This window comes from Phyllobates terribilis, unplaced genomic scaffold, assembly GCF_046119375.1.
Source record: "Phyllobates terribilis strain yellow unplaced genomic scaffold, ASM4611937v1 Scaffold_5__5_contigs__length_657084704, whole genome shotgun sequence".
Taxonomy (NCBI): domain Eukaryota; kingdom Metazoa; phylum Chordata; class Amphibia; order Anura; family Dendrobatidae; genus Phyllobates; species Phyllobates terribilis.
Window position 1 is genome coordinate 610,653,015 of NW_027362765.1, and position 14,461 is coordinate 610,667,475.

Here is a 14,461-nt window from a genome sequence, read left to right on the forward strand (position 1 = left end):
CAGTACGATTATAGCGATACCTCATTTATTTAATTCTTTTATGTTCATGCGCTTATACATAAAAACTTTTATAGAAAAAATAATTATCTTTGCATCACTTTATTCTGAGAGCTATAACTTTTTTATTTTTCCGCTGACAGAGCTGTATGGTGGCTTGTTTTTTGCGGGACAAGATGACGTTTTCAGCGGTACCAATTTTATTTACATTAGTCTTTTTGATGGCGTTTTGTTATATTTTTTTCTAGCGGTAAGATGAAAAGGCATAGTTTGCCATGTATTTATTTTTTTACGCTGTTCACTGAAAGGGTTAACTAGTATGACACATTTATAGACTGGGTCGTTCCAGATGCAGCGATAGTAAATATGTACATTTTTTGTTTATTTTTTTTACATAAAAATGTGTATTTATTAGTGTAACATATTGTATTATTTTTTACTTTTTTTTTTTTTTTTTTAAGATTTTTATAATTTTTATTTTACTTTTTTGCTTAGTCCATGTATGGGACCTTTCACTTTTTTCCCCTCTTTCCACAAGTGTAATGTATTGCAATGCACAAGCATTGCAGTACATTATACCTGTAGTGAAAGCTCCTGAGACCATGGTGTGCAGGAGCTCAGCCACTGATCAGGCAGGAGACGCTGACATTTCAGCTTCTCCTGCGCGATCGTGCAGTGATCGGTCAGTCAGATTGACTGACCAATCACAGCTATCTGGATGCGGGGATCGCACCCAGATAGCATGGGTCCCTGCACCTTTTCCCCTGCCGCTCAGCTGTCTGTTACAGGTCGGCACTGAAATGTCATTGGGCGTTATGGGGTTAAACTCTCCTAATACAAACAACCATCTCAGTGACCAAGACAAGATGGTAAAATCGCAAAAATAAATGTTTCACATACTGCTGTACTGGCTTATTTTCACTAAAAACGCAGCAGCTATGTTCACACATCAAGGTTTTTTCAGCGTTTTTTCACTACCCATTACTTCCAATGGGTGAAAAACGCTGAAAGAAGTGACATGCTGTATTTTCCAAAAACCCAACCAAGGCACAAAATACGCAACAAAAAAAACAAAAGATGTGTGAATAGAGAATTTTGGTTTCTCAGACTTTGCTGGTACTGCAAAAAGCAGCTGAAAATGTGCATAAAAATCTGCAGCAAAAAAAGCTGAAAAAGCCAACATGTGTGAACATAGCCTAAAACGATGCAAAATTTTTTTTTTTTTCTATAAAATAGTTTTTAATGTGTAAAAGCTCCATAACATAAAAAATACAATATAAATGTGGTATCGCTGTAAACGTACTGACCCCAAGAATAAAGCGGCCTCATTAATTTTACAACACGCGGAACATAAAAAAAAAAAAAAAACACAATTCCTGAGTTGCTGGTTTTTGTTCATTCTGCCTCCCAAACAATCTGAAGAGAAAGCCATCAAAATGTCATGTGTCTTAAAATGGGGCCAATAAAAAAAAGCCCTCACATGATTCTGTCGGCCGAAATATGGAACGATTATAGCTCTCAAACTATGGTAATGCAAAAATTAGTTTTGCAAAAAAAAAGCATCTTTTAGTGTGTGACAGCAGCCAAACGTAAAAAAAAAAAACAATATAAATCTAGTATCGCTGTAATCGCACAGACATGAAGAATAAAGTCATCTAATCACTTATACCGGTATGAGGAACCGTGTAAATAATAAATAAAACCAATTCTTCACCTGCTGTTGATTTGTTTATGCTTCCACCCAAAGATAGCAGTAAAGGCTTGGCTCACTTTTATCCTGCGCTCTGCGCTGAGCGTTAACATAGCGGTTTCCGTGTAATTCTCTGAAATACGTGATTCAGACGGAACTCCCAGCAGAAAATTCCCTATAATCATGCAGATGGAGGCACTCTGGATGCAGTCTGACCTGTGATCCGGCGCTGTCCGTCTTTATAGAAATGCATAAACGCACAGTCCGCCACAGTTTTGTGCACTTCTGAAAAAAAAGGACAACGCTGAGTAGAAGCCAGACAGAGTCCAGAGCAACTCTGCTGCCTCATTATAGTGAATGGATCCCTCGGGGGTTTCATCTGAATCACGTCACTTGGAGATTTAGATGGCGACCCCGATGTAAGTACTCAGCGTAGAGCATTGGATAAAAGTGATCCCAAATGCTATGTAAAATGTTCCTAACAAAAGCTTCAACTCAATCCACAAAAAAGTCCCCACTCAGGTACATCATCTGTCAATGGAAATATAGGAGGCTACCACGTTACTGGTAGCATAAAGGGCTCTGGAAAAGCGAAATAGTTCCTCACCCCCAAAAGAAATTCAGCAAATTCTGCACTCAAAAATCCAAACGTCCCTCCCTTCTGAGCACCAGTACGGGCCTAAACCACATTTAAAGGTCCACGTTTGGCATTTCTGTAGTGATGAGAGCCCGCCATATTTACGGGTGCAGATCTCCAGAAACATAAGCTGGGCATAATATACTGGCCACTACAACATACTGGCCACTACAACATACTGGCCACTACAATGGCCGTTTGCAATTTTCACTCAGCAACATCCACTGCTGCTTGTTTCTGGAGAACACCCATGGAGTCAAGATAGTCACTACAGCTGTAAATAAATTCCCAAAGGGGAACATTTTACAAAATGGAGTCACTTGAAAGGGGATTCTGCTCTTCTAGCAATTAGGTGCTCTGTATCTGGAGTCCGCAAACTATTCTAGGAAAATCTGCGCTACAGCAGGCAAAGCTCCGTCCTCCTAAGTTGGCTAAGCAGTACTGTACAGCCAAATATAGGATATTTCTACATTCAGCAGAAATTGTGGGGCAAATTTTGGTGCTATTTTTACCCATTTCCCAGTGTGAAAATGTAAACTCTGGGGCTAAAACAACATTTTGGTGGTAAAAATGTAATTATTCTTTCTTCACTGCCCAATGGTATAAAATTTTGTGACCCACCTGTGGTGTCAAAAAGATCACTGCAACCCTAGATGAATTAATTGAGGTGTAGTTTGTAAAATGGGGCCTTTTATGCTGGGTTCTGCTGTTCTGGCACCTCAGGGGCTCTGCCAATGTGACATGGCACCCTCAAACCAGTCCAGCAAAATCTGAACTCGACCACATATGGGGCATCGGCGTACAAATTTTGGGGTTTATTTTCTCCTGACATCCTTGTGGAAATGAAATTTTTTTTTTCGGAAAAACATGTTTGTGGGAAAAATATATATATTTTTTTCATTTTCACAGATCAAAGTTGTAAAATTCTGTGAAGCACCTGTGGGTTCAAGTTGCTCACCACATTCTAGATAAATTCCTTGAGGGGCCTAGTTTCCAAAATGGTGTCACTTGTGGGGATTTTCCACTGTTTAGGCATATCACGTGCTATCCAAACGCAACATGACACTAGCAGACCATTCGATCAAAGTCTGAGTTCCAAAATGTTACTCCTTTTCTGAGCCCTGCCATGCACCCAAAAAGTAGTTTACCCTCACATATGGGGTATACGCGACATGGCTTCTGCTAATTATGCCAGCAAAGTTTACATTCAAAAACGCAAATGGCACTCCTTCCCTTCTGAGTCCTGCCATGCACCCAACAGTAGTTTTCCCCCACATATTGGGTATCGGCATACTCAGGAGAAATCACACAACACATTTTGGGGTCCATTTTTTCCTGTTATTCTTGAGAAAATAAAAAAAATTGGGTCTAAAGTAATATTTTTGTGAAAAAAAGTAAAATGTTTATTTTTTTTTCCACATTCCAAAAATTCCTGTGAAGCGCCTAGAGGGTTAATAAACTTCTTGAATGTGGTTTTCAGCACCTGGAGGGGTGCAGTTTTTAGAATGATGCCAGTTTTGGGTATTTTCTGTCATATAGACCCCTCAAAGTCACTTTGAATGTAATGTGGTCCCCTAAAAAAAATTTTTTTGTAAATTTTGTTGAAAAAATTTGAAATTGCTGGTTAACCCTTAACTTGCTAACAAAAAAACATTTTTGGTTCAAAAATTGTGTGGATGTAAAGTAGACTTGTGGTAAATGCTATTTTTTAACTATTTTGTTAAATTAAAAGTTTGAAAATTGCTAAATTTTCGCCAAATTTCTTTTTTTTTCACAAATAAACGCAAGTCATACTGAATAAATTATCACTAGCATTAAGTACAATATGTCACAAAAAAACTGTCTCCGAATCAGTGGGATCGTTGAAGCGTTCCAGAGTTATTACCTCATAAAGTGACAGTGGTCAGAATTGTTAAAATTGGCCTGGTCAGGAAGGTGCAAACAGGCTTGGTGTAAAGGGGTTAATGACGTGCCAATTAAAACAACTTGGGGGGAAATTGAAATGGTTTTTAGTTCTTAGCTTGCCTGGAAAATTCAACACATGGTTATTTTATACAAAGGATTGATAGAATAAATAGCAAGTCTATTATGGTAAGTTTAGTTGGCACAATGCCCCGTCATCAATGTACAGAAAGGAAATCCGTACAACTTTATTCGGCTTTTCCCATGACTGCAAACAGCCCCAGCCAGGTCTCACTATATCCAGAATGGCAAAGTTCCCAGGTACAAATGCTTTCTAGGAGAACTGATGTGTGAGTGATGAAGGGGTGTGAGGGGGATAAGGGGGATAAGGGGGTGGGATGGACACAACAGGAGAAGGAGAACTGAAATTCTGGCAGGAATGTAACAAGATAGAAATTAAATAAATGGATCAGGATTCCTGGCTGAAACTTCCTGTGAGCTCAGAGATGGTGGAGCAATCACTGCGCTGATCTATGAAATGTGATCACGTTACATAGTCACAGTCACTAAAATTATTGACACTGAAAAGGATTTTTTTTAATCTTTCAAAGTATTAATATCTACCGTATTTCCCTGTTCATACCAGGCTTATACTCTTCCAACGCATACATGTTAAAAGGGTCAGTCTTTATTTCATTACACTATTCCATGCAACAGTAAATTGTATATATAAAAAAATATGTTTAACTACTGCCATAACTGCTTATGTCGCGACATCTGTCACTGACCTCGATTAAGTGTATACAACCAGAAATGTTACTGTACAGATGTGGACACTTATTCATTGGAGTTTTCTCAGTTGTGTGTGTGGGGGGGGGGAGGCTTGCAAGGTTGATCGTGTGAACTATGGCGGCCCTCATCGCAATCTGGTAATGACAACCGCAGGGGTCTCCTGCAGACCCCGGGTTGTCATGCCAACCCATTGGTGACCCGCGAACATGTGACGGGGTCACACTTCCTGTAAGCACGAGTTAAATGTTGCCGTCAGAGATCGACAGCGGCATTTAACTAGTTAACAGCCGCAGCAGGATCGCGATTCCACCCGCGGCTGTTAGGGGCACATGTCAGCTGTACAGATCAGAGAAGGTGCGAGGTTAGCGCCAGAGCCTGCACCAAAGGGAGAGACCCGACATGTGGCTTAATAGTATGGTACATGTTGGTAAGGGGTTACCTGTTCACAGAATGATTGACCTCACTAACTGAACTCCACACTGCTATTTTAAACAATTATTATTCAAATTCACAGACTCAAAAACCTGCAGATCATGAATGCTGAGTGTTGGTTTTCCTAGAATCTACTGCACCAACTGGTAAATTGTCTGACCTGTAGTAATATAATTTATACCAAACACCAGGATTAATCTGGTTAGTCATATTGGACTGCTGCTATTGTGAACACTACTGTATATAATCCTTCAATTGCAGAATTGTTTACACAGTAAAGTAGATTACAATGGTTCTATCTAGTCACAATATTTTTCCTGGGACAACCATTGTATAGTAAATACCATTGTAACTTGAGATCAGAACCTTATGGAAAACGGGCAATTGGTTCTAAAGCCCTAAAGCTGGCACCACCCCATTTTACTGCTGCTCAGAAGGAAAAAATTGAAGATTAAAGAAAAATTCCGATAAGGCAAGTTACATACTGTGTCAGAGGTTTACCACCAGATACATCCCTCCAAGCATCATATTCCACATCGGACCCTCTCTCCTGTGGAATAATATGGCAGACATGCAAACCTTCAGCAGGTCCCTGGCTGTGACACCACCACACCCCACGCTGTTCCTAACCTTTCATAAAGGACCTCTCAGCAGCGGCCTGGTTTTGCTTTTATTTTAATGCCAATGCTCCTGAGTACTTGTTTCTTGTGGTTTTAACCAGAAACAATTTTGACCTTAAAAACCAAGCCAAATTTTACAATTCTGACCAATTTTTATGCCCTGAAACCAGACAGATATGTGTCACAAAATAATTAATAAATAACATTTCCCACATGTCTACTTTACATCAGAACAATTCTTAAAACAATTTTTTTTGTTAGGAAGTTAGAAGGGTTAAAAGTTGACCAGCGATTTCTCAACTTACCAACAAAATCATTTACTTTTTAGGGACCACATCACATTTGAAGTGGCTTTGGGGGGCCTATATGACAGAATAAACACCAAAGCGACACCATTCTAAAAACGGCATATTATATTTTCCTACTGACTCCGGATAATGAATGCGACTTGTTGATCTTCAGAACATTAGATAAAATATATTTCATACTAAGTGGCAGGGAACCAACCTGTGCCACCTTCACAGAATTCTGAGTGGATCCGCCAGCATGATAATCAACTTTGAATCTTTTCACCAATTCTTCAAACCTGGAAGAAAGCGTAAAAGATGGGTCAGTTAGAAGGCAGATCCCGAGGGAGGAGGTTAGAAGCCAAAATCTTAAACAGTGGAGTTGGGATGTGGGTCAGTAGGATACACTTCGCTCATTAGTTTCTTTACAAGGTGTGAGCTGAGAGAAGCAAGGGTAGAAGCACATTAAGAGACTGGAAAAGAACAATTTGCACATAAACCACGCTGGCACAGAGACAAAGGTCTCCCCAAAAAAAAAAAAAAAGTCTATGAGATTATTTGCCCGCAAAACGTTTACTGCACATGAAACCAGATACCGCTCATCATGGACAAGCAGATATTATTTTCTAGAAGCCCTCACTTTTCTATACGTATCCCCATTTAGGAGATGATCCTATTTTACACTAGATAGCATTGCTAGCGTTCAGTTTAGATTATATGGTGACCACTCAGTCTGAGAAGAATCTATTAGATCACGTGTGTAACATGTACAAAGACGGCCAAGTCCAATACGATGGAAGGAGACAACTGAAGGTGATTATTCCAGCTAAGGCGATGTTCACACATTGCTTTTTTGAGTTTTTTTCTGCAGCCAAAGCCTGATCTCTTGGCAGTAAAAAAGCTGCAGACATAAAGCATTTTTTCTGGCTTTTTTGCTGCGTTTTTCAAGATCACAAAGTTCAGCTTTGCTTCCATGATGCAAGCATGAGCAATACAAGGTAAGACCACCAATGCAAAACATACCTGAAAACACAAAACATTTTTTGAGAAAAGGGAAATTTGTTCACATTATTTAGTGGAAAAAGTTTTCTTGTGTAAAAAAATTAGTGACTATAGTGAACAAAAAAGTGCATACAAGTTCATAAAAAAATCCACAACGGCAAATGTAAAAACAGTGGAGGGAGGGAAGTGTAATTGGCCAGGCATGGTTTACCTAACACATTGGCAGGGCATTGAGTTGCTCAGGCACTATTTACTTTTACACATTAATAGGGCCATTGAGTTGGTATGGCATTTTTCAATTTCACACCTTGGTCAGCCACGCTCATGTGAAGATGCTAATACATTATGTTATGGTTTAAACTTGGGGAAAGTCACAAAAATAAATGGGTTTCACATCCTGCTGTACCTGTATTTTTCTCGGTTATAGGAAGTTTCGCCCCCAGCAGTTCGCCCCCCAGCAATTTGCCCCCATCTGTTCGCCCCCAGGTACATTTTGCCACTGCACATTTCGCCCCTATCATTTCGCCCCCAGGAACATTCGAACTGGGAGCGATATGTGCGGGGGTGAGATGTGCGGAGGCAAAACATCCTGGGGGCCAAATGCTGGGGATGAAATGTGCGGGGGCGAATTGCTGGGGGCGAAACATCCAATTCCCATTTTTCTCAACCAAAAAGCAGCAAAATATGATAGCAATATTTTTTTCTGCTTTTTTGCACTTACTCATTGCTTTCTATAGGTGAAAAAAGGCTGCAAAAACGCTGAAAGAATTGACATACTGCAGTCTTCAAAAACGCAGCAGTTTTCCAATTCAGTTGGGAAAAAAAAACAAGTGTGTGCATGAGGTTTCAGAAATCTCAGCTTTTGCTGGTACTGTTAAAAGGGGCTTTTGCATTTAAAAAAACATAGCAAAAACGCAAAGTGTGAACATAGCCTAAGTGTACTTAACCTCTAGAACTCCAGACTAAGTTGCTTTTAGTTCATAAAAGTAAAATTTCAATATGAGCACACAGACCAATGGAAGCGAATAGACCAGTTCACATGGACCCTAGATCTGTGTGAGGGGAAAACAAAACAGCTGCATGATTTTATTTCATCTGTTTTGTAGTCAAGACTGTGCCGGTTTCAATTGTGGCAAATGATACACAGCATATGCGCCATGCATGATGTGGAGCAATGGGCAAAGCTGTACAAGGACACACAATTGTGGACATGACTGGTTGAGAATTCACACCAACACGTGAGACACATTTAGCCATACTTCATGGCCAGACTTCAGACTCTTCTGCAGAATCATAGACTTCTATCACCATATTACTTCATACAAGCCTGGCTCAGGCATGCTCATACCATGGCTGTCTGAACTTGGCCTAAAGCTTTATTCATATATTGCAATTTCAGGAGAATTCACACAATATTCACACATTAAAAATACAGCTATAAGAAGCTTTTTTTTATCAATAGAAGTGACACCTTTGTGGATCCCAACATCCTAAGTCAATGGGCCCATTGGGCCATATGTGAATAAAGCTTTAGGCCATGTTCAGACAGGCAAGGTATCCTGCAGTGCATTAGTATGGTGACCAGGTATTGGTAAGAATGGCCTCTTTTTCTGTGATGTTTTCTCAGCATATTGAAAACGGCAGTCATAGATTACAGTGCCTTCCCCATCTGATACATTTGTGGCATTTCCACAGAATACCACAAGAAATAATAGATGTGACCCCAGATCCATCTCGAGAACAAGGTCCCTGGAGAGGTGGCTGCACATTCTTCTGACCGTGGCCTAGCAGGGCCCAGCTCTCCCGATACATGCAACTATCATACCAGTGGCATCTTTACAGGCTATGCCATAAGTAAGAGATGGGAAGAGCACATAATGCCCACACTTACCATCATACATGTATATCTGTGTGCTGATTCTCACAATTATTACACATTAGAAACTTCTTAAGATCGTGTCTGGTAAAACTGCGGCAATGCTACCTCCTCTGGTTGTACGGTGTATATGGAAGGAAGTGAGCATAAACATAAAGTACCATATGACCGATCCGCAGGCGGTGCAGAGGAGATGTATGTGCCATATGAAATGCGTGATTAGGAGTATAGCAAACACGCTATCTCCATGACAACGCTACCTCTGGCATCTGCAGGGAGTGGGGCTTTACTACAGGACTTGTTTCCAGGTCTCACTATTACAGTACACAAATACTAAGAATCTTCTTTAACCCATTTGTACCAGGGTTCATTATTTTTTTATATAATATAGGCAAAGACAATAAGGCTACACATGTGCAGGCACACACAAATTAATTAGGGCCTATATAAACATGTAGGGCAGCACGGTGGCTCAGTGGTTAGCACTGCAGCCTTACAGCACTGGAATCCTGGGTTCAAATCCCACCAAGGACAACATCTGTAAGGAGTTTGTATGGGTTTCCTCTGGGTTCCCCGGTTTCCTACCACACTCCAAAGACTGATATGGAATTTAGATTTAGATTGTAAGCTCCAATCGGGACAGTGATGGCGGCCCTATATAAGTGAGTGATATAATAAATATTAGCCATCAGATCATTTGTACAGTGTACTTAGACATGAATTTGGCATTTTTAGACTTTTTTCTAACCAGCCAGGTTAGGGCTGTATATCCCAAAATATGTGATCAAATCTTACTCTGTGTTTATTTAACTCTTTACTTTAGTTTAATTAGGTCTGGTAATGAAAGGGTCTGATTGACACATTTTCATCACCACACAAAAGAGCTAGGTGTCAGCTAATCCCATTCAGGCAATCTCATTAGCATTTCCATTCAAGTTTCTGGGGCAGCTCAGTGGGCACTGGTTCAGTTTCTGCAGATGACCAGCTTTATTTTTGGTGACCGTTTCACTTTAAAGCTGACAGTGAGGCATAAGGCTGGTATAACACTAATGCCTGCACCCATGCATGGTCCCTCTTCTTCCTCCATGCAGAGTCGCCGACATACACACCGCTTCAGCCGCGCAGAGACTATTTTCAATTACCTTTTCCTGAAAATCAATGAAAGTATCTGCATTTCCAGCTTTTTGTGGAACACAAAAGAGTTATATGTGGTCACTGGAAACAAGTAAATGACTAACTTTTTATACAAGGTATATGATTTTCTTGATACCTGGTATGGCAGTGGAACCTGGCCTGCAAGGTCCACACCCCCCATGTATTTCTTGTAATCAATGACTGACACAGGTTTTTGCTTTGGAGTAGTGGATCCTAGTTCTACAACAGGTTTTGTGACATCTCTGTGGATCTAGCTGAGGATAAAAATATCTGTCTTATTCTTATACTTAAAGGCAAGCAGATCTCTATTGAGTATAGCCCCTGACTGCCCCTTTTGGAACTTTTCGTTGACCAATGATTATGGAAACCCCTAACGTTTTATTCGAATAGTTCCACAAGCCACTATGTTGAGTTCAACCAGCCTATTAAATAGGGGTATGCTGGTGTAGTAATTGCCTATATACAGGTTATACCCTTTTTGTAAAAATGGACTTCTCAGCTAGCAAACGATTTTTCCAGATGTACCCAGATAAGTAGGGCATCCTGGTGGGTTTAGATGGCTCTCTTTCCCCTCATTAATGCGAACAGCTGATGTGTATCCTATCCTGTTGAACTCTCGCACATTATATTCCAAACCTTGCCCTCTTAGATGGGATAAATTGCTTGAGGTGCAGTCTTCCTTTGAATTTTATAAGGGACTCATCAATAGAAATGTTCTATGTTGGAGTGTAGAGTCTTAGGAACTTTTCTGTCAAGTCTTTGCCATCATGCTCTGGGACATTTCTGGGCAGGCATTGACTATGGTCATTAAAATGTCAAAATCTCATAAGTATTTAATAGAGAATCCTAGGAAGAACGACAGAAAAAATAGGGGTGACTTGAACAGGGCAGCTGAACCAGTAAGACCGAAAACTTTTTTTTTTATTAACAAGTCTTATGGCAAATGCAAGCTCTGAAATTTTTTTCCTTTCTGGAACATTAGTTGATGTCCATAAATTTGACCTAGCATAATAGGATTGTGGATTCTGACAGATAATTAGGGAAGCATATAAATTTGTTTGAGAGACAATATGCTCTAGCAACCTGTCAAACAAATGAAAAAAATTAACTGGTCCAAAATCTTCCTCCACATTTATACCAAGAACAGCATTAAAATCAGGGATGAATGGAGTGGCCAAATCTGAAGCCTGCCAGCTCGGAAATGCTACATCATGTGGCAAATTCACTAGTACTAGGGACAGAGCTTGTACAGGGCAGTGTTACCCGATTTGGAGACGTTTCTACAAGAGCGCTATTCGCTCCGCTTGTACTGGTCCTTGGCTTTGAGGATGGACCAGAATGACTGCTCATTTCTAAGCTATCACTGTCGCTGCAACTAAAGCCCTCAAAATCATCATCGCCATCTGGCATTACATTTTCTTCACTGTCAGTACATAACAGGGCATACTCCTCCTCTGCAATATAAGACTGACAGGCCATTTTATTACTTTTCATAATGTACAGTACAGACCAAAAGTTTGGACACACCTTCTCATTTAAAGCTTTTTCTGTATTTTCATGACTATGAAAATTGTACATTCACACTGAAGGCATCAAAACTATGAATTAACACATGTGGAATTATATAGTTAACAAAAAAGTGTGAAACAACTGAAAATATGTCTTATATTCTAGGTTCTTCAAAGTAGCCACCTTTTGCTTTGATGACTGCTTTGCACACTCTTGGCATTCTCTTGATGAGCTTAAAGAGGTAGTCACCGGAAATGGTTTTCACTTCACAGGTGTGCCCTGTCAGGTTTAATAAGTGGGATTTCTTGCCTTATAAATGGGGTTGGGACCATCAGTTGTGTTGTGCAGAAGTCTGGTGGATACACAGCTGATAGTCCTACCGAATAGACTGTTAGAATTTATATTATGGCAAGAAAAAAGCAGCTAAGTAAAGAAAAACGAGCGGCCATCATTACTTTAAGAAATGAAGGTCAGTCAGTCCGAAAAATTGGGAAAACGTTGAAAGTGTCCCCAAGTGCAGTTGCAAAAACTATCAAGCGCTAGAAAGAAATTGACTCACATGAGGACCGCCCCCAGGAAAGGAAGACCAAGAGTCACCTCTGCTTCTGAGGAGAAGTTTATCCGAGTCACCAGCCTCAGAAACCGCAGGTTAACAGCAGCTCAGAATAGAGACCAGGTCAATGCCACACCGAGTTCTAGCAGCAGACACATCTCTTCAACAACTGTTAAGAGGAGACTTTGTGCAGCAAGCCTTCATGGTAAAATAGCTGCTAGGAAACCACTGCTAAGGACAGGCAACAAGCAGAAGAGACTTGTTTGGGCTAAAGAACACAAGGAATGAACATTAGACCAGTGGAAATCTGTGCTTTGGTCTGATGAGTCCAAATTTGAGATCTTTGGTTCCAACCACCGTGTCTTTGTGCGACGCAGAAAAGGTGAACGGATGGACTCTACATGCCTGGTTCCCACCGAGAAGCATGGAGGAGTAGGTGTGATGGTGTAGGGGTGCTTTGCTGGTGACACTGTTGGGGATTTATTCAAAATTGAAGGCATATTGAACCAGCATGGCTACCAAAGCATCTTGCAGCGGCATGCTATTCCATCCGGTTTGCGTTTAGTTGGACCATCATTTATTTTTCAACAGGACAATGACCCCAAACACACCTCCAGGCTGTGTAAGGGCTATTTGACCAAAAACGAGAGTGATGGGGTGCTACGCCAGATGACCTGGCCTCCACAGTCACCAGACTTGAACCCAATCAAGATGGTTTGGGGTGAGCTGGACCGCAGAGTGAAGGCAAAAGGGCCAACAAGTGCTAAGCATCTCTGGGAACTCCTTAAAGATTGTTGGAAGACCATTTCCGGTGACTACCTCTTGAAGCTCATCAAGAGAATGCTAAGAGTGTGCAAAGCAGTCATCAAAGCAAAAGGTGGCTACTTTGAAGAACCTAGAATATAAGACATATTTTCAGTTGTTTCACACTTTTTTGTTAAGTATATAATTCTACATGTGTTAATTCATAGTTTTGATGTCTTCAGTGTGAATGTACAATTTTGAAAGTCATGAAAATACAGAAAGATCTTTAAATGAGAAGGTGTGTCCAAACTTTCGGTCTGTACTGTATATGTACAGTGGGTATGAAAAATATTCAGACCTCTAAATTTTTCACTGTTTCATTGCAGCCATTTGGTTAATTCTAAAAACGTCATTCTTTTTTCTCATTAAAGTACACTCTGCACCCCATCTTGACTGATAAAAAAAAAAAGAAATGTAGAAAATTTTGCAAATTTATTAAAGAAAAACTGAAATATCACATGGTCATAAGTATTCAGATCCTTTGCTCAGACACTCATATTTAAGTCACATGCTGTCCATTTCCTTGTGATCCTCCTTGAGATTGTTCTACTCCTTCATTGGAGTCCAGCTGTGTTTAATTAAACTGATAGGACTTGATTTGGAAAGGCACACACCTGTCTATATAAGACCTCACATCTCACAGTGCATGTCAGACCAAATGAGAATCATGAGCTCAAAAGGAACTGCCAAATGAGCTCAGAGACAGAATTGTGGCAAGGCACAGATCTGGCCAAGGTTACAAAAGAATTTCTTCATTACTCAAGGTTCCTAAGAGCACAGTGGCCTCCATAATCCTTAAATTGAAGAGGTTTGGGACCACCAGAAGTCTTCCTAGACCTGGTTGTCCAGCCAATCTGAGCAATCGTGGGAGAAAAGCCTTGGTGAGCGCGGTAAAGAAGAACCCCAAGATTACTGTGGCTTAGCTCCGGAGATGCATTAGGGAGATGGGAGAAAGTTCCACAAAGTCAACAATCACTGCAGCCCTCCACCAGTCGGGCCTTTATGGCAGAGTGACCCGACGGAAGCTTCTCCTCAGTGAAAGACGTATGAAAGCCCGCATAGAGTTTGCTCAAAAACACATGAAGGACTCCCAGACTATGAGAAATAAGATTCTCTGATCTGATAAGACGAAGATATAACTTTTTGGTGATAAGTCTAAGCGGTATGTGTGGAGAAAACCAGGCATTGCTCATCACCTGCCCAAC

At 40.5% G+C, this 14,461-nt stretch overlaps 1 protein-coding gene across 2 annotated transcripts in view; it reads right to left on the bottom strand.

The window, feature by feature from the left end:
* Positions 1 to 14,461, bottom strand: part of ADK (adenosine kinase) — a 355,225-nt gene that overhangs the window by 200,883 nt on the left and 139,881 nt on the right. For both annotated transcript variants that reach the window (XM_073686078.1, XM_073686077.1), the window contains exon 4: positions 6,578 to 6,656. In XM_073686078.1, the coding sequence (XP_073542179.1) occupies positions 6,578 to 6,656 (79 nt within the window). The remainder of the gene's footprint in view (positions 1 to 6,577; positions 6,657 to 14,461) is intronic.